Raw genomic sequence first — 24,997 nt, forward strand, 5'->3', positions numbered from 1 at the left:
ACGACTCGTTTTATACTTTTTTTCATTTTACTTTTAATTCCAACTAGCTGGTTTCTAAATATGTTTAATTTTTATTACCAATCAATAAAATAATCTTAAATCCCCCATGAATTGGTCACAAGGTTTAAGATGGTAAAACAGAGCGTATATATGAGGTCATTATTCGATATTTTCTATCCATCGTTTCACATGGTGACTTCGATACCACTCCATCCTGGTCGATCGCATCAGTATAATTAATCAACGTCTTCTTGGAGCTCGAGGGTTTTTCAAAAAACTTTCTGGATCATCAGTTTCAATGATCTAAACTCATATTCCGCATTTGGTTTATGTACGTGCTTCATAAACTACTATAGTTAGAGAAAGTAGTGGCGATCTGATTTTTCTTCAGTACTACTGATTTTGTTGAAACACTGGCTCTTATTGATAAAACAAAGATTTCAATAGATTTATGAGATGTCGTTGCAAGCCTGAGTAATTCTACGTTTGATTACCATCGAGTTTCTAATATATCATGATCATTTTACGGTTCATCGCCTTAACTTCCTGTCTTTTTAGTGTGAAAACATGTAGCATGATGGCAGAATATACGTTGTACAACCTCACTGTTATGTATGTTGATGCAGCTTCGAGAAATTAAAAGTGACTTAAGTGAACCAAACGAAGATGATCATCATGAAGCTTTTCATATTCTCTGCTATTGTAATTTTGCAACCTTATTCTTCAGCGATTGCTTGGGATTTTATTATAGAGCGTAACTCAACAAATAAGTTGGCCAATAGTTTAGTCGATTCTATCGATAAGTTTAACATTTCTGAGTGCTCCAGTAGTGATGCTTGTACAAAGTTTCGTAGTGAAAAACTAGTGGACAGATGCCAATGTATTTGCAGTCAGGGCAAGAGCACGTTTGGTTTTTATAACAACCAATGGGGATGTACTGACAACTCGATTGTGCAGCAGCATGCAGGTAGAAATGTTTCAGCGATCATTGGGGTTTATTGCAATTATATTCAAAAATATTTGTCAGTATTCATTATTGTATCCATGCATTAAGTCATGAGAAGAATGGTTGTCTATATTCATGGAAGGGATTTTTTCCTTTTCAGCTTGCAAATATACTTTACAACGTCCAGGTAGCAAGGGGGACCATGATCCATTACTCGCATTACCAGTTCTAGGACCTCACAACGACAATAACTATGTAGGGAATATCCCTTCTGATAAAAGCTGTAAAGTCATAGCAGCAAATGCAACATTTCTGGAGTGTAATGGTACCTGGGGCAAGTTGATTGGGTCCAATCTGAAAAGAAAGCTGGCCTTTCAAGGTCATAAAACAGGAACTGTGTTCGTTGGGCCGGTGAGTTAGTATGATAAATAATATATTTCGATAATGATCACAATTCCGTTGGTAAAAAACAAAATGGAAAATGATAGATCTGCGCACAGCTGATTTTCCCTTCGTTGTTGTTAGTACCAGCCATCATCAGCAGCAGATCCTTCTCTCGATGGTCGAGTCATCAAGATTGCTATCAAGTGTGAAGGGCTGACATGGAACCCATCACAGTGTGTTACCTTCAAAATCAAAGGACAGCTTACATGTAGGTTTAACTTAATCTTAATTTTTTCTTTGTAACTTGTACTACACAAGAAATGAGGAGTAGGTAATTGAATACCCCTATGTACATGAGTAAATGCTCTTTTTTGTTTGTTTTCCTAAAGGTTCAACAAAGGTTCCTCATGTGACAACTCAATCACTTGCAGTGAGCACAACACGAAAAGTACATCCATTATCGTCCATTGAGTTTGAAATAATCTTATACAGCCATTTTCAAAAATTGTGACCACCAACAAAAATTATATCCATATATTAATATATCGGGAGCAACATATGGATTATTTTTATCTTTGACAAAATTTTGTTTCAGGAAGTGCCGATCATGACAATATTCACTTTCACAAAACAGCTAGGAGAAAATGTACTGACGATGCAAGCTTTGTTTCTTGCAAATAAAAGACTATCATAAAGTGATATAGTTATGTATTGTAAAAGACCTTAATTTTCGCGGGATGGCTAGCAATATATAATATAAAAACTATCCTAATATAACTATTGTTATTATTACATAGATCATGACAACTGGCAAAGAAAAATCTGATGATGACGAGCCAACAATTGCTGCAGCAGTTATCGCATGCTCAGTGGTTGGTGCGGTTATCTTGATCATTTTCGTCGTGGTTATTATTACATTGGTGATATACTTGAGACGAAAAAAAGCTAAAGCAAAGTGAGTTGCAATTCTTTGGGGTATGCTGACCTATGCTGACCCTGTGTTATATCCGATATTTTCTTATATTTTCCCTGCTTTAGCAGAGTCATAAAATTCTGTTAGCACATGGAGGATGGTTTTGAAACGGTTAAAATGACATAATAAAGGCCGAAGAATAGATAGGGCTATCCGACGGATAAATCTTATCCGGCATCGACTTATATGCACTGCATAGGAATTTATCCATCGGATAGCGCTATCCACATTTCGTACGACCGGGCCCAGTCTAAAATGTGACAGGGGATAGGTTCTAAACTTTTTTCTTGTCGCCCCCAGTGAAAAAACTAGTGAAGTGATGGAAAAGACGGAAAGAACAGAAGATAACGGTAAGTCGATTATTAATGCAGTCCCACATTGCCGGATAAAACAGCCATAATAAAGACTAAGTATATATCCATACAAGGGGGAGGGTTTTACAGCGTCAGATCACCACTAACATAGTCTTGACAATTCGAACATGCACTTCGTCAGAGTAAAAGGAATGAAGGCTTGAAAAGTCGCGGTACTTGCTACGAAGTATTTAGTTGCTAGCAAACTGCAATATGGTATCTAGGCCTGAATCCTTTAAGTTAAGTAATCAAAAAGCATTTACAGTGAGGAGTCCGACTTACTATAATCATTAATCTTATATCAGAGACTCTTTTCCAACTTACAAGAACGAGCTCGAGAGGAAAAAATGTGTGCCTGTACGTTTGCAAGCATAGTAAGACAAGTCCACATATTACTATTTTCGACTTTTTTCAGATAATCAAGAGTCTGCTCAACTTCGTGGTAGTACCACGAGGGAAGTTGATCCATACTATCAAAGCCTTAGAGAAGCACCAGTACCAGGCCAAGGTATGATATTGTAAGGTATCAATTATCAATTATCAAGAAATCAAACAGCGGGCAGTGTTTAAAATATTGATGTTGCCGTGGCAGAAAATCAAGAAACTAGTAGGTACGAAAGAGAAACTTCGCCGCACTATCAGTACCCAAGAGAGGTAATGAGGACTTGCCAAGGTAATTATTCAAAGCCAAATTATAAACCCATTAATTAACAATTATTATTCCCGATACTCACTGAGCCTGAGGTGAATAATTGTTTTAGTATAATTACACAGGTGATTCTTTCAAAAGAAGAAAGAAAAAAAGAAGAAATAAGATACATTTTTTCCCGGTAACAGCAACAAAACGGCTGGCCGCCATTTTGGATTATGGCTGGAGGCCGATTATCGTGTGATAGTGTGAGTTTTTCGACCAATCAGCGCGGGAGATTTTTAATAATCATTACCATTATCCAAGAGTAAGAATGGTAACTTACCAAGGTTGGTAATAAGTCAAGTCGAAGTTATTCAATACCAACTTAAAGTATGTTAAACCGGAAAAATAATTTACCATTGTATCGAGGCGAAGGAATTAAAAAACAGTGCAGAATTAAATTGCTGACAAGTGCACAAAGAAATGTCTTATGGGATAAACGTTTATTCAGATTCCTTCAAAGCGGACATGTTTCTTCCGTAACAACAATTCCTCATTATTCTCACCAATACTGACATACTTAAACCTATCGCTTATGATGTAAAACAAACTTGAATGACTTTTGAAGTAGCAAAAAATCGAAAAGGCGAATCGACTTTTCGCCAAGAAGGGTCTGGTTACGAGAATGGGAAAAAGTTATTCGCTGTAAATTTTATAATCAAAGAAACGTCTTTAATATATATTAATTATTTTTAGATCCAGACTACGTCAATCACCCTGTTGCCAACAGAGACGATGAGAGTCACTACGAGATCATGAATCCTGTTTATCGAAACTCTGGAAACAGAAAGCAAGTTGAGCCTCCTTATGTGAATATCTCACAGATCAACAACTATAGTACTCAAATATAAACTTGAGTGTTTCAGGTAATGGCTCCTAGTATTTTTCTGTGATCACACTTGTGATCTGAAATCGGCATAGGTGGGAACGCAAAATAGATGCTGGGAGAATGCCTTTTCTCGAGTTGCATTTAAAAAAACTTATGTCAATCGTACAACACTAACAGCATAGCGACTCTAAAAGAATTAGAAGAAACGAAAAAATTGATAAATAATGTTCACTTTCGTGAGCAATCTGTCAGGCATCCTTCAGTATTAATAATAGTGGAGGTTTCCTTCCGAGGAGAAACCTTCAAGAATTGTCAAGATAATGGTTACCCTGTGGCGATGCCTTGGTGTTTGCATTAGGAAGACTGGTAACGAAGAGATAGATGATTACCACCTCAAAGCAAGAACTGATGGCATGAAACAATTCAATATTTTAGGTCTTATCTTAGGTCTAATTAAAAAAGGCCTTTAGAACTAGTTTTTGCTAGAGTACAAACACTAAAGATTTGCAACATCAATAGTACTAAATACTGTGAAATTGTGCTAATTCTATTGTTTTCTATTATGTAATTAGTGCTATTTAGTTCTAAATAGTGCAAAGTATTGCACGCTTTTAATGTTTGTACTCCATCTACCTGATCTAACGATCTATTATTATTGTACCCTAGGCCAATTAACGAAAAAGCTTTCAATAAATAGGTGCATGGTTAGTTATTCGCAATTACTGTATTTCTTAATTGGTGCCTCAAGGACTGAGGTATGAGTTAGATTGGACTTTCACACGAAATATGACATAATATTAACAAGAAATGAACTATTTTAAAACGGATTTCATTTTTTTCTAGCATATATTAAAAAATTTCTTAGCAAGATATGATCTATGATAAAATTCTTAACACTATTTTTAAAAAAACTCCGTCACAAACACGACCCATGCGGAAATTGCTTAAAATTCCTGATCCGTGACATCATCGTTAGCCATCCTAACCTAGACGTCACAGGTCGCACGTAAATCCAAAAAAATCTTACCTAACATTGTTTTATTTTTTATTTTTATGTGACAATTTAATCCACAATTCTAGTTAACTAATTTAATAGCATTACTTATGTCTTAAAACCTTTTTATGATATTATGCATACACTCAGCCTTAAGCAAGCAAGTGAGCCATGCAGTTAATAAATAATCAGTCAATGACACTTTAACAGAAGAAATGGGTGCTCTTTTATTTTTACTGTCAAGAAATGATAAATTATGATATTTGTTTAAGAGAATCAAGAAGGTTCTCTTAACGCAGAAATTTATTTTAAGTCATGAAAGAATGTGCTTGATTATGCGACTAAGATGACGTATGTTTATTGCCCGATCTTATTTTTTGATGTTTTACTCCGATTCTCTCTCTCGTTCTTTGGAAAATAACCTTTGCTATAACTTCATTGTGAAGGTACCACGAAGCAAAGCCTACGGTTTGAAAATCAGGGTCAATTGCAACGAAATTGTTTAAATGAAATCTATGAATTGGAAAACAAAATGACTGCCATGAAATTCTTTATAGTTGCTTCGATTGTTTATGGACTTGTTTCTTCAGCAATTGCTTGGGATTTTATTATAGAGCGTAACTCAACAAATAAGTTGACCAATAGTGTAGTCGATTCTATCGATAAGTTTAACATTTCTGAGTGCTCCAGTAGTGATGATGCTTGTACAAAGTTTCGTGGTCAAAAACTAGTGGACAGATGTCAATGTGTTTGCAATCAGGGCAAGAGCACGTTTGGTTTTTATAACAACCAATGGGGATGTACTGACAACTCGATTGTGCAGCAGCATGCAGGTAGAAATGTTTCAGCGATCATTAGGGTTTATTGCAATTATATTCAAAAATATTTGTCAGTATTCATTATTGTATCCATGCATTAAGTCATGAGAAGAAAGGTTTTCTATATTCACGGGGGTAATTTGTTTCCACTTTCAGCTTGCGAATATACTTTAGAACGTCCAGGTAGCAAGGGAGACCATGATCCATTATTAACACTACCAATTCTAGGACCTCACAACGACAATAACTATGTAGGGAATATCCCTTCTGATAAAAGCTGTAAAGTCATAGCAGCAAATGCAACATTTCTGGAGTGTAATGGTACCTGGGGCAAGTTGATTGGGTCCAATCTGAAAAGAAAGCTGGCCTTTCAAGGTCATAAAACAGGAACTGTGTTCGTTGGGCCGGTGAGTTAGTATGATAAATAATATATTTCGATAATGATCACAATTCCGTTGGTAAAAAACAAAATGGAAAATGATAGATCTGCGCACAGCTGATTTTCCCTTCGTTGTTGTTAGTACCAGCCATCATCAGCAGCAGATCCTTCTCTCGATGGTCGAGTCATCAAGATTGCTATCAAGTGTGAAGGGCTGACATGGAACCCATCGCAATGTGTTACCTTCAAAATCAAAGGACAACTTACATGTACGTATTCGTCAGGTAAATAATATAGTGTTTGTACTAAATAACGTGATTGAATCGGTAATAATTTAGTACTTGTGCATATGATATCCAAGGTTGGTTGTATGTAATGATGCATTTAAGATCTAAATGCTTGTTTCCTGTTTCTCAAAGGTTCTCCAAGAAATAATCCACCAATTAATCCAAATGAACCGACTGCAACACCGCCCCCTAGTGTAAGTAACAGAAACTTATCATATAACCTTCTACTTGGAGAGCAATAAACCATTCTTAATATTTACTATCGTATTATTATTATTATTATTATCATTATCATTATTATTATTATTATCATTATTATTATTATCATTGTTGTTATTATTGTTATTATTATTATCCTCGTTTATTTAAACTTTCAGTCGGTAGTACTCTTAAAAAAATAAAGCGGAACTTATATAGTTCTAGGCTATATCCTTAGTGTGTCACTAACAAATGTCTTTTCAAAGGCGTAGAATGGACATCCGTAGAATGCCTTTACTATTTCAATTATTATTATTATTATTATTATTATTATTATTATCAATTCTATTCTCATTATAATTATTTTTATTAGTAGTAATACTATAATTAGAATCATTATTATTTTATAGACCACGACCGTAACAAACGGTACAGGAATTAATATCAAGAAATCCCAAAGTGACGATACAACACCCGCTGCAGCATTGATCGCAGGCTCAGTAGTTGGTGGAATTGCTTTCGTCATGCTTATCGTAGTCATCGTAGTATTGATAATTTACTGGAAACGACGAAAAGCTAAAGCAAAGTAAGTGGTTATGTAATTTAACATCCACCATTATCGTTTCGTTTTATAGCTTTGTGCCATTTTATTGAATTTCAATATTTCTTTATTTTCGTTTGTCATGTCTTGGACGACGCACTTTTGTTTCTGTATTCTTTTACTTATGTTTATATACTATATAAACGTTTTCCTTGTTATTGCAGAGAGAAGAGTGTACGCCGTGCCCAAGGTAATTAATCGTTATCAGTAGGAAACTGAAACTCAGTACGAACCACCACTAGAAACCGCAACAAACCACCCAAACAATGCCATACTTTTTTATGTCTTACTCACTTTAAAGCATATTTCTGATTTTGCATACATATCAAACATTGACTGTCGAATTACCCTGTGTCTGTTGTCTGCGAGGCAGACCCACGAGTTAGCATCGTCCCCGTATCCTTCCTCGATTTTACAAAGTTTTTCTTTTTTTACTTGTCTTTTTTTCCTTTCCTTTTCTTCTTCAAAAATGTTCATGTTGAATTCGTTATAAAACGACGGCCTTTTTGTTTGCCGCTTTTCCGCACAATCCAAATATGGAATTGGTCATATACCATATATGGAGTGAGCTTTCTCTACACCAACGTCGATACTAACATATAGAGTAAAGCTTAATATGTACTGATAATTTGTGATGAATTTCAAGCTTGCCACTAAACCAGATACTTGTGCTTATTTCTTGTAGGAAACCTTGCGTATGAGCAAGGTCCTGACCCTTTCATACCACTAACAAGACCCACAAGCTTTCGACCTTTACCTCAACCACCACCTAATTTAACGTATGATTACTTGGAAAGAGGTTCTTCGACGATTCAAAGACCTAATAGTGTCATCCCAGGTTAGTGAAAACGATCTACTTATCACATTGCCACCAGCTTCAGTATCGCGTACTTGCCGAATCGCCAGTATGTATTTCATCTGGGCAAGGATTTAGCACAATTAGAATATTGTTGGCGAGTTTTAGGGAGCGGTAAGGCCAGAGACAAGACCTACACCCCCAACAATAAGATAAGCTGCATGTCTTACAGGGACAAGCTGCCAGGAAGACGTCGCGGGGCATGTCCGCAAAAAAGTTAGTTTTAGGTTTCGCTTTATCCAACGTGTTATTTCCCGCTTTTTTGACGCATTCCTTGACGGAAACTATCCTCCACGGGTAAGTCATGAGCCTCCCTTGGCCTGCCACTGAAAGGAGCAAAAATGCAACACACACGCACAAAAAGCTCCGACTGCTGTAACCAATATAGCTTCTGCGAACATATATGAAAACAACTCAAAATATTTTTCAGTGTCACCTGGACCAGGAGCTTATGATCATTGCAACGGTGAGCCGCTGTATGGTGAAATTGACGAGACTTATAGTACACTAAACCATCAACCATTACCACCAACCCGATCCATAAACAGTGACTTCAGGTTTACTAATGTCCCAGCTTCTGGCTTTTCGCCCGAGGCCACCAACAAATCGAGTACTTTGATAAGCAGCGACGGCTCTGGTTCCGGGATAGGCCGTTTTGAAGAACATTATGATGTTGCTGGAGGGCAAATACAATGTAGTCTTCCAAGAGAAAACAATTTAAATCCGGGTGGATCAAACAGCCTGGATCGGGAGACAAACGTCTCTTATGATGTCCCAGGGAGTGTCATTCGGAGATCTTCCAAAGAGAGACCTAAAAATAGCATCCAAGATAACGCAACGGTCCCAAGTAACGTTATGCAACAGCCATCGCAGCGTGACATACTTCAGAGAGAAGCCTACGAGACTGTTTGGGATGATGAAGATGATAATTTGGTTGCGAGGATTGATTTGTCATAAAAAGAAAGACACTGGTGTTGACGTCATGATCCTTTGGCCATAATGAAATTATCTATATTCTTTTTTCAGTACCAGAATGAGATTGAGGGGGGGGGGGGGGGGGATGAATGATGTAATGTCGATAATGAAAACTTGCTTTAAAGGGAGAAAAAAGAAAGATTGCTTTAATGCAGTCTTCAAGTTGTATATAGCTAGAGTGCGTAGCAAATTTGGTATTAATTTCACTGAGAGATGCACCTGTTTAGCTTAAGGAAATATGCAGTATGCAATGTTTGCACCGAAAATGCGTAACAATGACACATTTATACGCGACACTACACAATAAAACAAGTTTTTTATTCACATAGGCATAGAAACGAACGTTTATTATACAAGTATCAAAAGACTATGTGTATCTAAAATCGCAAATATGCATATATCGTTACCATACCAAATAAAGTATAAGGGATTACAAAAAAAATATCAAATTATTAAGTAGAAAACTAAATAGACGGTCAAGCAGATTTTATGCGGCCTGTTTTTCCATTCCACACCACGTCTTTTTCGCCTGAGTAGTATGTAGTGTGTCGGTTTATTGATAACGCTTTAGAAAAGGCACTAACCAACATGTCATCCGGGCACAGAATCTTATAGCCTTTTAAAATTTGGGTCGAATATTTTGGTATTAATTATCTAAATTGAAACTCCTGTGCTTTTAATATATCTTCTCAGGCGTTGACGGAAAAAGAGTGAAATGATTATCTGGACAATGAAATGGGAAAAACATTACGCCCAAGCCGACAAGGTCTCGATTATCGATTCTAAAGCAATAGAATAGAATGCTAGTGCATTCGAGTGAATTCTCAGTTTACTTCACCGTTGGTATTGTGAATATTTTGAGTCCGAAATGATCTAGGCTAAACCTGATTAACCGAGTCTGTAATCAAGAAACACAGCCGTATTAGGGAATTCGAAAATGGTTTAGTATTCCGTCAGTGAGTTTCTTACCACATTTTGTGAGATTCGAAACCTTTCACATAAACAAAATCAACTCTTTTGGTTTCATGTATATCTGATGCCTTCCTGCCCCTTGGCATTAAATGTTGCCTCCCTTTGGCATTTATGAATATTTCATTCACCACAAAACAGGCTATTTCTTAGCAGACATCAGCCTTGCTAATTTTACGATTTTAAGAGAAAGTAAACCTCTTTTGTTTTATATTAATAACTATAGAAACAAACTGCAATTAAAAGTATGAAACTGAAATAAATATCAAATATGGTTTGTGTCATTTGGGATACATGTTTGTTTTGGTGTGAAAGCTTCTTGATTGAGATGAACAAGGTATTAAGGTACAAGCTTGTCTCTGTAAATTTCAGTTCCTCGTAGTTCAAGATCGGTGTAAAATGGTGGAATTACCTAATCATTTTTCCTGTCAAAATGCGCTTATTTTTTATACTTTAAAACACGTTTTTCTTCTCATACTGCTTTGGTGCGACGAATATTCATCGGTTCGTGTCTCAAAAGTGAAGATAATTCGCTCCATTGAAGGCCAAGTGGATAGGATAAGATTCCCAAGGCAGCTTTGTGGAACCGCGGCAAGTGCAGAAAACATTGGTTGTGATACGATGCAGAAAAGAAAAGGACAGTCGTGTTCATGTACCTGTAACATAACAAATCCATCCGGTACTTCGTATGTTAAGAACACTGTTGTGTATAACAACGGTTCATGGCTGTGCTTGGGTAACGCAAAAGTACGACAGTTTGCTGGTAAGTATGAACAAAGAAATAAAGAACAATCGGCGTATGGTGATATTCGAAAGCTGACCAACTCACCTGGTGTTCTTTCATCCTTCTTTAACGTGTCAGACAAACAAATACAGAAATTCAGTTACTCTTCCGCTATCCATCCAATATGGCTGCCTTCGCGTGACATTGCAAAAACCTTTTACTTGCATGATCAATGAATATATTCGCTTTCATTATCCCACGGTATTTTTTCTCTTATAGGATGTAACGTTTTATCTGTTGGTGAAACTATTACCGATCCCATCCCGGATATTTCACGAAAGCGTCCTTATGTTTTCAAAACTCCGGACCAAAGATGCCGTGTCAATTTCTTGAACTCGGCTTATTCGAGTTGCACTGGGACTTGGAAACGCCTAAGCGAAAGGGTCTTAAGAAGATTTGTTAATACGTCAAGAAGATTTACGAAAGATGAAATTCTTCTTGAGGTTGGTACAAACTGGGATGGACCATTAGATAATTAATTGGGGGGAGGGGGGGAGGGGGGTTGCAAGAATTTTGGTTACAGGATATTTGTATTCTTTTTGGTTCAACCCTTGTACGTTTTTTTTTGCGTAAAGTTAGATATTTTTCTTCTAGCAGAAGAGGTTGCACGATATTTTTTTTGAGGTTTAAGTGCTTGCTCGAAATTTTGTTGGGGGATTTACGCAACCCATCAACTATCTAATGGTCCTTCCCTTATTATTCTTTTAATTTGATCTTGTTAAGATAACATCCTTTTAAAAAGCCCTCATGCATATTCTATAATTTTACTCAATTTTTGGCAATCTACAGTATTCTGGAGTTACAGAATCCCACCACAATGTTAATGGAAGAGTTATCAGACTCGCAGTTTCTTGTAGAAAGCAAAAGAAGAACAAGAATGTAGGCTGTATAGTAATGAAGATGAAGGGAAAGATGAGATGTAAGTAAACAATTAATAACAATAATAATAATAATAATAATAATAATAATAATAATAATAATAAGCAAAGCCTGGGCGGAGCCCGCATTGTTGTAACAATGAGAGATGTAAGAAGATGAGATGTAAGTAAACAATTAATAACAACAATAATAATAATAATAATAAAATAATAATAATAATAATAAGCAAAGCCTGGGCGGAGCCCGCATTGTTGTAACATTAGAAAGCAAAGGAAAAAATAAAGATACTATAATAACAATAATAAAAATAAAAATAATGAATAATGAAATACTACTACTACTAATTATAATAATAATAGCAACAACAACAACAACAACAACAACAACAATAATGATAATGATAATAATAATGATAATGATAATAATAATGATAATGATAATAATAATGATAATAATAATAATAATTGATAAAAATGATGAACTTAACCAGCCTAGACTTAGTCCGCTGGTCAATGTAAACATGATATATACAGACAAATAAAACTTGCCATAATAATTTATATAGCGCTTATACATTGCTGTTCTAAGCACTTTAAATGATTCAATTTTTTAAATGATTTCAGTTTCACCGCCTACATAAGTCATATACATAGCATAGTTATGTATAGTAGAAAATCTAGTCTTTGATACCGCTCTGACTCCTAGTTGTTATTTCATAGGCCCTTTCATGGCCAGTTCAAGACCTACAGACGATACAAAGGTCAGCATCGTTACCACAGCAACAAGAAACGTAACAACGAAAACTGAGCCTCCACTGCCGAGGCATCTCCACCGTCCTAAAATAGGGGCGAGCAGGGTAAATTGGAAAACAATTTCAATTTTTTCCATACTTTTTCTTCTGTTAACGATGATGGTTTCAATTCTAGATGTAACATTTATTCCATTTATTAGTTTATTTGTATTGCTGCGAAATATTTTTTTGCGTAGTAAGTCAGTTCAGCTTTCATGCTATTTGTAAATTTAGTATAACATATGAAAAAAAAAATTCAGTCGGTTTGCTAGAGTTGTGATCATAAGATATATATACTAAACGTTCACCTTTTTAAACGTTTGCTTTCAAAATTGATAATCACTTCACGAATCCCATCAACCATCATCTTTATTATCCTACAGAAAAACATAGAGAAACGAGAAAGCGGCGTTGACGATCAAATAACAGTATTCCATCCACTGGCCGTGATACTGGGTGCCTTTGCTGTGGTGATTGTGACCATTGTAGTTGTTTCAGCCTTTGTTGTCATGGTAATGAGAAAAAAACTTAACAGGTACGTCATCATAAACTGATAATGACTTGCGGTTGCTAGTTGGGACTTAAGGTATTAGTAACAGATTTGGTCCCCTATAGATCCTACACGCGCCACCTCAAATGTTACAATATTTTGCCAAAGTATTGTTTGTAACTAAACTGACGTTTTGTTAGTCTTTCGAGTATAAAAGGTACGCCGTCATACTTCTTAGGTGTGATGTCTTCCAGTCCAAAATAAAGAATAAAAAGGGTCATTTTGAGGCATAGCAAATGAAAATCGATTGAATATGTGGAATATGCGGTCATGGGAAAAGAGGTTGCAAAAATGAGGATAGTTTTCTTCGGCTGCATCACATTGGGTCATTCAATGTTGTAAACTTCAGCTATAATCAAAACCCGAAAAGTATATATGTAAACTAATATATACATAAAAGCCTCTAATAGGAGGAAACTGATGATTTTTAAGTAAGTAATGCGCATCGTCTGCGATTATTACGTAAGATGAATATGTTGACACCAGGAATCCCTGCTCAGAACCTCATTCCTTTTCACTTTCAGCTTCGACGACCAGAGAGATGAAGATGATGGTGATCTTAAGTTTTTGTTCTGAATAATCAGTTTATTATCGAGATTATTTTGCATTGATGCCGGTTAAAAACTGCCTAGTCTCGTACCCAGAGCTCGTCGCGCAATAATGACAGGGCTCTGGGTCTAAAGCGGGTCAAGCACTGTCACTGTGGGATCCCATCAATGTAGTACGACGTTTTAAGTCTTGTTGTTTGATTAGTCATGTCCATATAATTAAAACTACAATGAAGTTCTTACAATGATTCCCCAATTCAAACTTCAACCATACTCCCAAAATAAGGAAATATTGGATGTCACTAGTTGTATGAAGTGACTTCCAGTGATAGTGATATTGTCAAATATGTAAAAACGGATGCCATCGGCTTGTAGATAAGGCTAAGGGGGCTAAGGGGCATGCGCAAACGCAGTAGCCGATCGACTCTTCCAATAAAAACTCCAAGCCAAACCGAAGCAAAACTTACCCTCTTGGAGGGGAAATAGAAACTAGTGGAACTTACCATATCAGGAAACAACTTTGACTTTGAGGCAATAGTAAATCACTTGTTGGTGTCTGAATGTATACATTTTACAATCATCAGCCAAGTAATTCGTCAGGGTGATAGGAGATTCTTGCTTTTGCAGCTTAAATTGCTGTTCCAAAGCAGAAGCTGTAAAAGTTATTGAAAACATTTCCAGAAACTTCGGGGCTCGTGGGATAATACAGTACGACCGGCATTTGCTCGCCTTCCCTGTATAAAAAAAATCAATTAAAAAAAAATCGGTGTATTTTTTCAATGGGATGGATGGTTTATTCTTTTCATAAAAAAAGGAAAAGTCGTGGGACTCGTTATAAAAATGTATATGTGTAAACGTATCAAAGGTTATTTTTCTATTGAACCATACAATTATATTCTATCCAATATCCTAGCAATTGTATTCTGCGATCCACGTGTTTGTACATACATAAAATACCATACAACTAAAGACTCTCAATCGAGTCTGAATTTTAATATATCAAATTAAACGTGGCCTATATTCGGCTAACTTTTTGGAAAAATATGTATTATTTATGAACATAGCAAAAGAGTTCATTTTCAATGATTATGTAGAAAAAATAGCTAGAGTGGTCTATAAACTATGGTCAGACCATTTTCACACCAGTCTTTTATTTTGCGTCAGCTGAAACAATAAAAATGAGAGATCCTAAGAAGAGGAGGTTGGGTTTAGTTGTACACTTGTCTGTATTCTTTTCGATCAATTGTCCCAACATATGTTTTGTTTCCACTGAAACTGTCTTTATTGGAGAGTCAGAGAAAAGAGCAAAAGTGAATAGCGAATAGAATAGGTTCTCAAAAGGAGAGCCGGGTTTGGAGCAATATACCTCTCGTTCTTCAGCTTAATGTTTTCCCATTTCATTCCCTAGAGTACTGTTTCTTTGTTTAACGGTTGAAAGGCACATGAATAAGAAAGACATGAATATGGATAAAACTCAATGTTTTCCCATTTCAAACCATGAGTAATTCTATGAGTACCATTTCTTTGTTTAACGGTTGTGCACAAGACACATGTAAATGTTTGAATTTTTTCCGATGTTTTACCATTTCAGACCACGTGTCATTTCTTAGAGTCTTAGAGTATCAGTTCTTTGTTTAACGCTTGGTCCGATGAGAAGCCCGACACATGACGGCGGAGACAGTTGGTAAAAAAGATTGTTCAATCGTCAACGGGTCGAATGACACGACGAGGTATTAAATGGGGAAAAACATTACGCACAAGGTACAGAGGTGCTTTAGTAAGTTCAATCACCTTTTCTAATCGACATCACACCCATGTTCAGTATCATATCACAACACACCCAGCCGAAAAGAGGTACAACCGACTGTAGTCTCTAACCCTCCGCGATCCATGAAAAGCAAGTTTTTTCCTAAAAAAAACCCAGAGAAATATCAAAATAAGTTGCAGAAAAAACACAGCTATTGATCCGCGGTAGCATGAAATGAAGATACTTAACCGGTATAGCATAAGGTGTTATCCCCCCCCTTCCTTTCTTATTCGACCTCGGCCATGTATAATGCACAAAAAGGTTCCGTTTGTTATTGTACCTTGCTGTTTAGTTGTTAAGTCTCAACATTCATGGATACGCATTTTGCGCCAAATAATGCCAGTTGATGAGAACCACGTAATGATTGATGGGTTGCAAGCTTTCCAAGAGAGTCAAAAAACAAAAACATGGCGGCCATTGTGGTGCCGTTAACAATGGATGCCAGTAAGAAATCTTTTGTTAAATGGTACCAACATGGCCGCGATGACGTAACGTGCAAACGAAGAATAGAGTGTTAAATGAATAAAGGGTATCAAAAACTACCTTAGACGTTTCCAAAACCCCTAAAACGTTCATTCGTTATTTTCTCCTCATAGAAGTAGGAAAGACCATATGCCGACAAGACACCCCAAACTCAAATATTTGCGCAGCGGTCGAGTGATGTCTCGTCGTAAGATCCCTAAGTACCGTAATGTTAACTAAACTCTTTCTTTCAATATTGAAGTGCATTAACCACTTGAACACCTGTAGATTGCTAAATATCATGTACATTGGATCCACTTCACACGACCAGTGTATATATTATATAAAGACCCAGAAAAGTGAAAGATTTTTTATGTTCAGGATCATTTTGTAGTTGATAAACCCAATCTTGTTCGGCAAAGGTTTTTTAACGCTTTCGATAACATGAAGTCTGTTTTCCTCGTGTTATGTTTCATTGGAGCTACTCTGGCTTTCGAAGTAAGTAAATCAAGTTTCTAAAGGTGTTACTGACATACTATATGGCCGGGAGTGAATATAGATGCTCCACATTTCGAGATTATATTAAATATATCTTTTCTTTTCCCTTCACTCTTTCTTCATTTCTTTCTTCCTTTTTGCTTTGTTCTCTTTTATTTTCTTTTAGTTTTAGCTTCTGTTTCCAGTTCGTTTTTTCTTTTCCTTGTTTACCGATCCACTAGTTTAATTCGTTTCGCTTTCTTACACTTTCTCCCTTCCATTCTCTACGCAACTCCTTTTCTCTTTTCAGTTTTCTTATTTCTTTTCCTTTCTTTCTACTTGACAGTTCAGCTTATTTCATTTCATTTCTCTTGATTTGATTTTTTTGATGTTCATCTCCATTATTAAAAAAAAATTTTACTCATTAGGAGTGTTCGTCTGGTTCTGAATGTGGTAAAGATCGTTGTTGTCTTTTCAACAAAGTCTGTTTTCCTAAGCTGCCGAAATACGCACCATGTAACACGAAGGTATGATTGGGAATGACTTTAACCCAACTGCATTACTTTACCTTTCAATTCTAATCAGCCAGAGAAATAAGAAGGGCAACCCAAGCATGCAAGGTTCTCTTTCATAACCAAAAGTGACCAAGTTTGAGCCATCAACATGATACTGAAGATAGAGTATAAAGAAAGAAAAATATTAAAATGTAAAATATTGTGTAAAGCCCCTCTCTTATTTAAAGAGTGACTCACCAAAACGCTTCTGGAACTTTCAAATGAATATTCAAAATTGTAATTCCTCGTGAGAATAGTAAGACAATGGGTTCTACTGATTAACTGAACGAAAGAAGGTGTGCAAGGGATTCTTGTATTAAACGTTTAACATCAAAAGTGTTTAAATATTAATTCCTACCTCTGTTCTAAAAAAAGACTCTTGGAATAGACTTACAATATTTATCTTCTATATATAAAACATCTTATGATCGATCAACAGAGTGCTCAGAAATGTGGCTGCAAGGATGGTCTTTCTTGTAAAGTCACTCGTGAGCTGACTATCGCTGGAAATCTCATCCAAATCAAACAATGCATGCCTGCAAATGAAGACATCAAAGTGGAGAAACTGACCAATCAGGATGTCCAGGAGACCCTGCAGCCCGGTAGTACAAACCCTGCACCAAATCCCGCAGGGAGATTCTACCCTGGCAAGGTAAATGATTGGTAGAATATACTAAGGATATACTATTTATCGTGTGTGAGGGGGGTTAGAAGAGGGTGGGAGCAGCTATACATTGACAAAGGGAGAACTTCAGCACCAGTAAAGGTTCGATTACACGCAGCAATAGGCGACTTGCACTAAGAAATCACGTGACTTCTTGGATGGCAAACGCGCGCTATGTAAACAAACATCAAGATGGCCGCCGTCGCACCGGAAGGCGACAAAAACAGGTTAGTACAACCACTTAGACGTAACTTTTTAGCTTTTTTCTACCAAATATTGGTACCCATGGAGTCTTCAAGCATATTTTACTTTTCGATTGGTCCGAAAGAAAAATTCTTACGCTAATTTTTTCACCAAATCCAAAGCCGCTTCCTGTTTGTTATCGCAACTTTTTTTCGTGGTCTTTGACCTGGGACTTGCTTTTAAAGGGTTTTCCCCTAGAAAACTTTAAAAACAATACACTCTAAACACAGGACTTTATCCTTTGCTTTACTTTTCGCGAATTAAAATCGTCTTATTCCGAATTTTCACAATTCGTGTAGACCAACAAACAACTATGTTTGTTGTGTTCCTAAATGCACAAGCGATGGTCGACGTGATGATGGTTTGTCATTTCACCGCTTCCCTTGTCGAGAGGAAATAAGAAAACAGTGGATTGTTAAAATACGAAGAGACATCGGAGAAAACTTTAAGGTAAGATTTTACGTTGGTTACTGTTCATTACTAAATTTTTTACTAGATTTTATTGGTCAGTCTTATTTTACAGCGTCAAACTCGCTAAAAAATTTATTTGTATACAAAGCATATGTGAGCAGAAATAATTTACGAGTTTTTATGAATATTTATGCCTCGATTAGATAACATCGAACACCAGAGTATGTTCAAGACATTTTGACACTGATCAATATGAAGAAGAAAAGGATATATGTGGGCGCCGAAGATTAAAAAAGCATGCTATACCAACTCAGTTTGCATGGACCATCAACAAGCCTCCCAGACGCGTACTTGTGAGGAAGTTGCCAAATGCTGCTATGTAAGTAATAAACAATTCATGTTAATCATGCAAAGAGAAAGAGAAATCAAAACTTAACAAATGCTCTTGTTTTATCATTTTCAGTACAATTTGCTTATTAGTTGTTTTATATATATGTTGCTTTAAAAATTAAAGAAAAATTTATAGACATATAACACTATATTGAATGAAAAACCCAAAATACTTTCCTTTTAATAGCATCATTATGCATTTGTTTGTAGAAACAGATATACAACTGGAACTGATGTTCTTGAAAATGAAATAACAAAACTAAAGAAGGAAATAGAAGACCTGAAGGCCAGATTATCTGCCATGAAGATCTACAAATTTGGATGTGAAAGATTCACAAATGATAGCAATTCCATCAAATTTTATACTGGATTTCCTTCATATCAGCATTTTATTTTATTTTATGAATTTGTGCAGCCCTCTGCAGAAACCATGACATACTACTATGGAAGTAATATATCAGTTGGGCGCCCAGGCAGCAAAAAAATGTTACTTATTGATGAACTATTCCTATTTTTGGTTAGAATAAGACTGGGGTTGAAACTATTTGACCTGTCACATAGGTTTAATGTCAGTGAGTCAACTGTAAGCCGTAAGATTATTACCTGGGCCAATTACTTGTACTTCTTCCTTGGGATGCAGCCTATTTGGCCTTCTTTTCACACTGTTAAACAGAATATGTCCCCCCTATTTAAAATGTTATACCCAACTACCCATTGCATTATTGATTGCACAGAAATAAAAGTGCAAGTCCCAACATCCCTGAAACTGCAATCCCAGATGTACAGCAACTACAAGAGCTCAACCACTCTTAAAGGCTTGATTGGAATCACACCAAATGGTGCAGTGTGCTTTGTCAGCTCTCTGTATACAGGCTCAATTTCAGACAAAGAAATAACTGCACAGTCCGGTATTTTAGATCTTTTAGAGCCCCATACTAGCATTATGGCTGATAAAGGCTTTGACATTGATGATCTTTTAGTGAACAAGACAGTAGATCTTAACATACTCCCTTACTTATTAGAAAATAGTCAACTTAAGCCACAAGAAGTCATAGACACAAAGAAAATAGCCATGTTAAGAATTCATGTTGAAAGGGCTATCCGAAGGATAAAAGAATTTCACATTTTTGATGGCATTGTTCCCCTATCTTTACTAGGAAGTGTTAACCAGTTGTGGACTGTGTCATGTTTGTTGACTAACTTCCAAGGCCCCTTAATAAGAAGGGATTCTTCAAGGGCCTAGGGTCTAAATTTATAATAAATATTCATGCCAATTTACTCAGTTTTATGGTAATACATATATATAATGAAAACAAGAGTCATATAATTGGCAAAATAATTTAATTAAAATTGGTGTTCTTGAATTAATTCAACTTTTTATCTTTTCATGAAAAAGATTTCAATTGATATGAATTAATTTGAAATAAATTGATTGAATAAAATATATTGTAATAGTTGTTTTATGGCAATACTTATTAATAATATTTTTTACGCATTGCATAAATTATCCTTTTTTCAGTGTTATTTGAATTTACCTAAGAAATAACACAGATGATTGCATTATGTTATATAGTAAGTAAAATAAAAGGTATCAACTCTGTCTTTGCTCTCTTGAAAAAAATTTCTGTCAAATAGAATTCTCTCATGAAAATAAAGATCACTACTTACAAAGCAAAAAAAGTCACACCATTGTAAACAAGTAATAGCTAGCTGACATTGCATTTGGTAAAAAAACTCATGTTTTCGTTTAAGAGCAAAGTGATTGGTGTCCTTGTCAAAAGTTAAATAATTCACATCATGTAAGCTTTCAACATCTTTACATACAACTTTAATTTCAAGCAAACCAAAAGGACTCATAGCATTTTCAGTGGCTAGTTCCATGTCAAAGACCTTGCGATCAGGAGAACACCCTAACCATGGGCAAACAGGATGAATAACAAGACCACATGGATATAAGTTAACAGAACTGTTTTTTACTTTGGTTGCATAGTTATAGGCTGCATATGGTTCCATCTCAATTCCCTTCTTCATTGCTGCTGTTTGGACATGACGGGTTGGGTCTAGTTGCTTGCATAAAGACTTGAAGTTAGCTTGTCTTTTAGCTACTATGCCAAATTTACTGGCTGTTATTCTTTTCTTCCTTAAAGTGTGCCAAAGTTGACACTCACTTTGGTCTCTAGTTCTTTCTTCTAAATGAAAGGACATTTCCTCATCAACTCTTAAGGAGGTTAGTGTAGCTGATTGCTCAGCATTTAAGCAGGAACTGAAATTATTGGTAAAAGAGGTGTTGCTGGTCAATGGTAAGGAAGGAAAATCAGTATTAGCATAATCATTAATGATATAGGAGGAAGTAAGCTTCTGTTGATAAGATAAAATGCAACCTATAGGAACTTTGCCAAATCTTGTAGAAATTGCAGGGAGGTTTGTATCAGACATGTCAGGTAAAAGGGTACATATGAGAGGTACAGGCTCTAGAGCTTTCAGGTTTTCTTTGAAAGTAGAGTCTAGCAGCAGGTATTGGGAGGCAGGGGAGTACAAAGAGCTCTTTATAGATTTAGTATAGTCCGCTCCTTCTCTAGTTTTCTTGACAACCACTTGATCAACACATTCTGGCGTGATCTTTTTTCCCCTAGGAATATTCCACCTTTGTGCTGACATAGTGCAGGTAAGTTCATCGGGCAATGCTGTTAGACCCAGCTGCTTGCAGTGTGCAATCAATAGTAAAAGTGCCAGGGTATGTTGACAGGCTCCTCCTGCACCAGCCACGCACGAACATTTCCCATATAAATTCTTGTTTTCCAGTAGGCACACAATAAATACTGAATGTGGCTTCTCTGATTTTTTCATCGAGCGAAAACATTTACTCTCTATCGTTGCCTCTTCTTGACTATAGCGAACTAAGAGAAAAAGTCAAATTTTAACAGAGTCCATTGAATATACAAGCACGACAAAGTACAGCCAGAGTTAACAACTAGTACAACAGCACAAGCATTGACCGTTTTTAAAGCTTTTTCGTACATTTTAATTCCCCAAAAAACTCACCTTTATAATCATGGAGATATCCTGTTTCGGCAAAAAATTTGTAGGCTTTTTTCAGACTCGTTGAACCTCCGCCAGTCTTTTTGGCAAATAACTCTACGTCGCCAAACGACAGTTCAGGCATCCTGGTAAGGTCAAGCGACCCTTTTTTCGCCGGCTCGCTAAAGAATTAGATCAATAACGATGAAATACGTCCTTGGAATGGAAATGTTTACTAACATTTCATGAGTCTGTGTATTGTTTTTAAAGTTTTCTAGGGGAAAACCCTTTAAAAGCAAGTCCCAGGTCAAAGACCACGAAAAAAAGTTGCGATAACAAACAGGAAGCGGCTTTGGATTTGGTGAAAAAATTAGCGTAAGAATTTTTCTTTCGGACCAATCGAAAAGTAAAATATGCTTGAAGACTCCATGGGTACCAATATTTGGTAGAAAAAAGCTAAAAAGTTACGTCTAAGTGGTTGTACTAACTTGTTTTTGTCGCCTTCCGGTGCGACGGCGGCCATCTTGATGTTTGTTTACATAGCGCGCGTTTGCCATCCAAGAAGTCACGTGATTTCTTAGTGCAAGTCGCCTATTGTCTCTGCAACTTGTCTGGCAACAGCGTTGCGACAAAAGTTGCGAGAGTGTTTGTACGTGGTGCAACGTAGACGCAATTAATGGCAAAAGTAGACATTAATTCTACTTTTCTCAACGATTGCTGCAACTCGTCTCGCAATATTTTTTAAAAATTGCACTGTATGTTATAACACGCTGCAACTTGTGTTGCAGCGCCACTGCGAGACAAGTTGCAGAGAAAACTGCTCCTCGTAATCGCACCTTAGGGGGGATCATAACTGAAAGATAGCGCCTGTTGAGAAGAATAAGTAAATCTTTATGTCGCAGCATATATCCCCCACCCCCCCCCCCAGTGATAAATAATGACCAGACGTCCCTTACTGAAATTCTATCAAATGTGATGTCGTTAATAAGACTATACATTTACTGAGGTGTAACGTGTAATTTTCGTGTGCCACGAGACAATAACCATCAGAGTCTATGATTGCCATTTCAAGACATTTAAAAGTTATCACAGTCATTTGAATATAGTTGCCACGTGATCATAATCACCACGTGATTGTAGTTACCATAGTGATTGTAGTTACTATAGTGATTAAGTTAATCGCTGTACTGTAGATGACATGTGATCGCAGTTGCCCCATGATTGTTACGTGTATTGCATTACAATAATCTCTTTTTGTTTGATTTGCTTTAGAAATGCCAAAACGCAAGTGATTGTTTCTGGCCAAACACGTGCTGTTTGTTCGAATCTCGCTGCGGTTTCAAGCTCCCAAAGTATTTCACTTGCTATTTCACTGTAAGTGCTTACTGTCATTACATCAGTCATTACATCAGTGCGCGCATAAATCCATGGTGATGTTTCTGGCTTCCTGGTGTGGATGGCGGGGGCATCCGATTGTCAGTTAACGGTTAAACCCTATCCCCACCCTCTACCGAGATATCCTTTGCTTGTCACGCAAATAGGCTTCGTGGGTAATGCTCGACAATGATTTGTGACAGAAGAAACATTTCTTATAGCACGTAGCCTCGGAAGCATATTTCGGAAGCGGACAATTACCTTAACTGTTTTTCTTGCTTGATTTTCATTGCAGAGCAAACACAAGTGTGACTGCATGAACGGATACGTCTGCAAAACGACAACCACCGTCATGCTACCAGTTGTTGGAACTCCCTTCCCCATCAAGCAATGTGTTCCCACATCTGATGCTTAGATCTCCGCCATTCAGGAAAAGATCACCTGCTAGGTATACTCAACCGACTCTGCAGGCTGAAGCATTATGATAGCTGATATTTTAAAAATTGAACAACATATGAAATAAATATTAATCTTTAGGGAAAACTGTTGTGTTGCTTTGGCAAGAAAATAGATTGAAATCTGCTCCAATGTGTGTTGTTCTTGTCCATAAAAAAAAAAACGGTTTCACGACAAAAATATATCGGTTACTATAACGTACTAAAGCTGAATTTGAAAGAAGTGGCACTCTGAAATGGACTTTATTTTCGTGGTCATGATTGAAAATGGAAAAAGAAACCCAGAAACAAAGGATGGAAAATTGCATAAAATGAATAGATGAATAGAAAATGCTCCGTCCCACCAAGTAATCGTTGGGTCAGGACCATGTTTTAACATCAGAACCATATGCCCCTCCAGGTAAAGAAAATAGTAATTTATTACAAAAGTAAATTTAAAAAAAAAACACAACTTTTTTAACGGATTAATAACGACCCTAAGGGACAGGTTCGATTATAATCGTGAAACCTTTTACTTTAGACCGTTTGTCCAAGTTTGTCCATTATTGCGAATCATCTCAGTGTCATTATTCCCCATGAATATCTTGAGTCCCTGCTTTGAGATGATATCGATAAAAAAATCCAAACATACATTCAATCTAATAAGACAAAAAAGGAAAATTATTAAGAAATTAATCCATTACAAGTAAAAGAAGCTATCAAAATGCTTTTGCTTTCTTTTGTGCACTAGTTTTCTCATCTCCTCAATCTTCTTCTGCGTCTTTAGCCGTTGTTGTATCATTTCTTTGTTTATTTCTGCGCTAGCACCAGCGATATCTTCACGGATTCTACTTATCCATCGTTGAATATCATTATCAATTGTCTGTATCTGTTCAAATGTGTTTTTTCTTAACGAAGGATACTGAGAAGCTTTGTCGAGATTGCGTTTCATATTGTTACGAATTCCTCTTGAATTATAAGCAAAAAAGTGCATCTGTTCGTTGTGGTTGTTTCTCTGGATTGCTGGCTGGAAAAATGCAGAAGGGTTCTTTCCCTTGGTTACTCTTGTTTGCTGTTTTCTTCTCAGAAAAACTGTCCCCTCTGGTGTTTTCGGCAATTGCAGTCTTTCAATTTTGGGCAGCAGAAATCTTTGTGGATTTTTTCCTTCTTTTTTGACGTTTTTTGCATCTTGTTTAACTTTTGTGGTCACTGCTAAACTTGGGAAAAACAGCGAAGAAGAGTGATGGAACGCAAGTTCTGGTAAATTTGAATCAACAGGGATCTTTGGAAGATGAATGTGGCTCCTCAATTCGCCATCTTTCACCAAGGATTTTTCTCTCTTTCTTACAAGAAGCAACT

The 24,997-nt window shown here is 36.5% G+C and overlaps 5 protein-coding genes and 1 long non-coding RNA gene across 8 annotated transcripts; 4 read left to right on the top strand and 2 right to left on the bottom strand.

Moving 5' to 3' along the window:
• Positions 1 to 556: 556 nt before the first annotated feature.
• On the top strand, positions 557 to 9,352 carry LOC116295608 (uncharacterized). Of its 3 annotated transcripts, XM_031703483.2 has the most exons (10): positions 557 to 967; positions 1,107 to 1,357; positions 1,472 to 1,598; positions 1,720 to 1,778; positions 2,128 to 2,285; positions 2,604 to 2,653; positions 3,072 to 3,164; positions 3,249 to 3,329; positions 4,044 to 4,213; positions 6,145 to 6,256. In XM_031703483.2, exons 1-9 carry the CDS (start codon positions 667 to 669, stop codon positions 4,196 to 4,198), a joined length of 1,275 nt encoding a protein of 424 aa, XP_031559343.2. In that variant the 5' UTR covers positions 557 to 666; the 3' UTR covers positions 4,199 to 4,213; positions 6,145 to 6,256. The 3 variants fall into 3 exon arrangements, with proteins under 3 accessions (XP_031559343.2, XP_031559339.2, XP_031559341.2); XM_031703479.2 differs by lacking the exons at positions 557 to 967; positions 1,107 to 1,357; positions 1,472 to 1,598; ... (3 more) ...; positions 3,072 to 3,164; positions 3,249 to 3,329 and adding exons at positions 6,510 to 6,651; positions 6,787 to 6,848; positions 7,263 to 7,438; ... (1 more) ...; positions 8,139 to 8,291; positions 8,740 to 9,352 and having other exon boundaries at positions 4,194 to 6,003; positions 6,145 to 6,395; XM_031703481.2 differs by lacking the exons at positions 557 to 967; positions 1,107 to 1,357; positions 1,472 to 1,598; ... (3 more) ...; positions 3,072 to 3,164; positions 3,249 to 3,329 and adding exons at positions 6,510 to 6,636; positions 6,787 to 6,848; positions 7,263 to 7,438; ... (1 more) ...; positions 8,139 to 8,291; positions 8,740 to 9,352 and having other exon boundaries at positions 4,194 to 6,003; positions 6,145 to 6,395.
• Positions 9,353 to 9,581: 229 nt separating this feature from the next.
• On the bottom strand, positions 9,582 to 11,262 carry LOC116295614 (uncharacterized). Its single transcript, XR_004197033.1, has 2 exons — positions 11,083 to 11,262; positions 9,582 to 10,909 (listed from the first exon to the last, which is right to left on the bottom strand). It is a non-coding gene; the product is annotated as an uncharacterized LOC116295614 (long non-coding RNA).
• LOC116295611 (uncharacterized) lies at positions 10,875 to 15,011 on the top strand. The gene is made up of 6 exons (XM_031703489.2): positions 10,875 to 11,016; positions 11,257 to 11,480; positions 11,827 to 11,956; positions 12,636 to 12,772; positions 13,090 to 13,241; positions 13,781 to 15,011. The coding sequence occupies exons 1-6, from the start codon at positions 10,875 to 10,877 to the stop codon at positions 13,830 to 13,832; spliced, it is 837 nt and encodes a 278-aa protein (XP_031559349.2). The 3' UTR covers positions 13,833 to 15,011.
• A 1,433-nt stretch (positions 15,012 to 16,444) lies between these two features.
• LOC116295612 (uncharacterized) lies at positions 16,445 to 23,747 on the top strand. Its single transcript, XM_031703490.2, has 5 exons — positions 16,445 to 16,571; positions 16,979 to 17,077; positions 17,544 to 17,756; positions 23,103 to 23,204; positions 23,500 to 23,747. The coding sequence occupies exons 1-5, from the start codon at positions 16,518 to 16,520 to the stop codon at positions 23,617 to 23,619; spliced, it is 588 nt and encodes a 195-aa protein (XP_031559350.1). The 5' UTR covers positions 16,445 to 16,517; the 3' UTR covers positions 23,620 to 23,747.
• On the top strand, positions 17,893 to 20,090 carry LOC148905490 (uncharacterized). The gene is made up of 4 exons (XM_089040121.1): positions 17,893 to 17,995; positions 18,311 to 18,461; positions 18,626 to 18,801; positions 19,023 to 20,090. Exons 1-4 carry the CDS (start codon positions 17,961 to 17,963, stop codon positions 20,053 to 20,055), a joined length of 1,395 nt encoding a protein of 464 aa, XP_088896247.1. The 5' UTR covers positions 17,893 to 17,960; the 3' UTR covers positions 20,056 to 20,090.
• Positions 20,319 to 22,421, bottom strand: LOC148905491 (uncharacterized). Its single transcript, XM_089040120.1, has 2 exons — positions 21,855 to 22,421; positions 20,319 to 21,709 (listed from the first exon to the last, which is right to left on the bottom strand). Exons 1-2 carry the CDS (start codon positions 21,973 to 21,975, stop codon positions 20,373 to 20,375), a joined length of 1,458 nt encoding a protein of 485 aa, XP_088896246.1. The 5' UTR covers positions 21,976 to 22,421; the 3' UTR covers positions 20,319 to 20,372.
• Positions 23,748 to 24,997: the final 1,250 nt, after the last annotated feature.

The sequence above is a fragment of the Actinia tenebrosa genome, unplaced genomic scaffold, assembly GCF_029948245.1.
Source record: "Actinia tenebrosa isolate PJP-AT-01 unplaced genomic scaffold, QUT_ActTen_1.0 PGA_scaffold7__59_contigs__length_16204524, whole genome shotgun sequence".
Taxonomy (NCBI): domain Eukaryota; kingdom Metazoa; phylum Cnidaria; class Anthozoa; order Actiniaria; family Actiniidae; genus Actinia; species Actinia tenebrosa.